The following is a 2,981-nucleotide window of genomic DNA, read 5'->3' as shown; positions in this document are numbered from 1 at the left end:
TCATTAGTAGCTACATAGAGAGTCTGAGGCCAGCCTGTGATGTGTGACTCAAAATAAAAAGTAAAAAGGGAAATTTTGTGTCCGGCAGTGCCAGGTGTCTCTCCTCCTTGACTCATAGCTGCAGGTCAGTTGGTCCCTCTGGCTGTGATGGCTACAACTGGAATAGGAGTTGCCATAAAAGGCACTGGCGTACTGAGGATAAAAGTCTCTCAAATTGCTGTAACTCTGCTATTTGTATGTTTGTGACCTCGTTTGCTAGCCAGATACTGGTGTCCCAACTCTGCACCTGGAGATGCAGTTCCCCATCCAGAGCCCTGAAGGGTGGGAGGGTGCAGACCCGGAGTACTGCTGGGGAGCCTGAGAGGCTTCTCTGGGAGCATGCCCTGGAGGCTGGCCTGCTCCTTCCCTCCCTCCCTCCCTCCCTCCCTCCCTCCCTCCCTCCCTCCCTCCCTCCCTCCCTCCCTCCCTCCTTCCTTCCTTTCTTCCTTCCTCTTTCCTCCTTCCTTCCTTACTTTCTTCCTCCCTCCCTCCCTCCTTCCCTCCTTCCTTCCTTCCTCCTTCCTTCCCTCCCTCCCTCCCTCCTTCCTTCCTTCCTTTCTTCCTTCCCTTCTTCCTCCTTCCTTCCTTCATTCCTTCTTCCCTCCTTCCTCTTTCCTTCCCTCCTTTTTTTCCTTTAGATTTTACTAAGGAGTAGTGTACACCTGCTCAAATGCATGAAACCATTGGTAGTCTCCTGGGTGACTGACTAGACCCACACCATGTAACTATTGACCCGAGCATGGTCTGCCACTCTGGGAAACTCCTTTGTGCCTTTTTTATTGGCAGTATCCTTGGTCCCAGAAGTACTCTTCATGTGGTCTCTACCCCCAAAAGTCAGTTTTGTCGTCCCAAGACTTCAGCTAAAGGTAGTCAGGTCTTCAGTCTCTGACTTATTTGAGCAATGTGGCATTATTCAGATTCATTCTTTTTGCCCTGTGAGATAGGCGCTCCTTGTCACCTCTGAAGCTCATAGCTGTCAGAGTAGGTGACCCACACTTGCTGGTCTATTCTCCTGTTCCTGTGTCGGATATTTATGAACACAACTGTTCTGAATATTCCTGTACAAGTCTGTGTGTGCAGATGCACAATTGTTTTTTGCATATATATGTTGTGAGTGTGGTGTGCATGAATAAATGCATGTTCACGTGTGTGTGTATGCATATGAGTGCATGTGTTTACATGTAGAACAGAGGTTGACATCCAGGGTCTTCCTTGATTGTTTCCTACCATATATATGTTTCATTTTGGAAACCAGAACATTTATTTTATGACAGATTGAAATCCTCAAGATGAACTGGTTGCTACAACAGCTGCCCTCTTGGGTTTAGGGGTTGTCCCTTCACGGAATCCATGTCTGAATCTTTGGTAGACAATTTTTAGGTGCCTCACCCGCCCGGTCCCGGTAGTGTTTCGTCTCTTAGCCTTGGCACTCCAGTTATACTTTCTCTTGCACTTGGCAGTGTAGCCGCATTTGCCACAGGTAGACTTCTGAAGGTGGTAGGCCTTAGAGCCACAGCAGCGGCACAATGTGTGCGTCTTGTTGCGACGCTTTCTGAAGGATGGCGTTCCTTTCATCATCTTGCTTCTGCCGCCGAGGCCAAAGCCCTACTTTATATTTTAAGTCAGAGCTTGCTGATTCAGCTAATCTAGCTGGTCACCTTGCTTATGGAATCCCATCTCTACCTCCCAAACCCTGAGCTGACATACTTTGGGTGCTGGGAATCTGTGTTCTGGTCTTCATGTTGTGTGACAAGCACTTTACCCACAGGCCCATCTCAGGGCCCCATTAAAATAGTATTTTTATTGATGTTTTTGAAAATTTAATATATGTACAAATATTTTGTTGTTGTTTTGAGACAAAATCTCTCTTTTTAGTCCGGGAAATCGCTTTGTAGACCAAGCTTGTCTAGAACTCACAGATATCTACCTACTTCTGCCTCCTGCATGCTGGAATGAAAGGTACGTGCCACCATGCCCAGTAATACACAAAGTGTTTTGATCAGAACTATTTTTCCCCCATCTAACTCCTGTAGGATCACTATCCATTACATGTTCTCCTCAAGTTCATGTTCTCTCATTTTTAATAACCTACAGTCCACCTACTGCTGCCCATATGCATGAGAGTGTCAGAGTATCTGCTCAGGCAGGGACAGCTCACCAGTAGTCACCTCCACAAAGACAAATAATCCTCCCCCAGCAGTCCTAGCCCTCCCCAGGAGTCACAGCCCCTCTCCCAGCAGTCCTAGCCCCTCCCCAACAGCCTTAGTCCCTCCCCCAGCAGTCTTAGCCACTCCCCCCAGCAGTCCTAGCCCTCCCCCAGTAGTCCTAGGCCTCCCCCAGCAGTCCGAGCCCTCCCCCAGCAGTCTTAGCCACTCCCCCAGCAGTCCTAGCCCTCCCCCAGCAGTCCTAGCCCTCCACCAGTAGTCCAAGCCCTCCACCAGCAGTCATAGTCCTCCCCCAAAAGTCATAGCCCCTCCCCCAGCAGTCATAGTCCCTCCCCCAGCAGTCATAGCCCCTCCCCCAGCAGCCATAGCTCCTTCCCAGCAGTCATAGCTCCTCCCCCAGCAGCCATAGCTCCTCCCCCAGCAGTCCTAGCCCCTCCCCCAGCAGTCATAGCTCCTCCCCCAGCAGCCATAGCTCCTCCCCCAGCAGTCCTAGCCCCTCCCCCAGCAGTCATAGCTCCTCCCCCAGCAGCCATAGCTCCTCCCCCAGCAGCCATAGCTCCTCCCCCAGCAGTCCTAGCCCTCCCCCAGCAGTCGAGCCTCTCCCCCAGCAGTCATAGTCCTCCCCCAGCAGTCATAGCCCCTCCCCCAGCAGTCATAGCTCCTCCCCCAACAGTCATAGCCCTCCCCCAGCAGTCATAGCCCTCCCCTAGCAGTCCCTGAGCTGGGGTGGGGCTTTGTGAGCTCTTCCTCTAACGAAGCTGGAATTTTGGCGGGTTT

At 51.3% G+C, this 2,981-nt stretch overlaps 1 protein-coding gene across 1 annotated transcript; it reads right to left on the bottom strand.

Annotated features, from left to right (window-relative positions):
* Nucleotides 1-1,299: 1,299 nt before the first annotated feature.
* On the bottom strand, nucleotides 1,300-1,617 carry LOC125391968 (large ribosomal subunit protein eL37-like). The gene has a single exon (XM_085687440.2). The coding sequence runs from the start codon at nucleotides 1,615-1,617 to the stop codon at nucleotides 1,324-1,326; it is 294 nt and encodes a 97-aa protein (XP_085543566.1). The 3' UTR covers nucleotides 1,300-1,323.
* Nucleotides 1,618-2,981: the final 1,364 nt, after the last annotated feature.

Source organism: Myodes glareolus, chromosome 5 (assembly GCF_982192425.1).
Source record: "Myodes glareolus chromosome 5, mMyoGla1.1, whole genome shotgun sequence".
Lineage (NCBI taxonomy): Eukaryota > Metazoa > Chordata > Mammalia > Rodentia > Cricetidae > Myodes > Myodes glareolus.
Note: the sequence above shows the minus strand (reverse complement) of the source record. Positions and strands in the feature narration are given on the sequence as shown.

What these genes read in the sequence shown, in the direction of transcription:
- LOC125391968 (XM_085687440.2), bottom strand. Translation starts at nt 1,617, where the DNA reads ATGATGAAAGGAACGCCATCCTTCAGAAAGCGTCGCAACAAGACGCAC.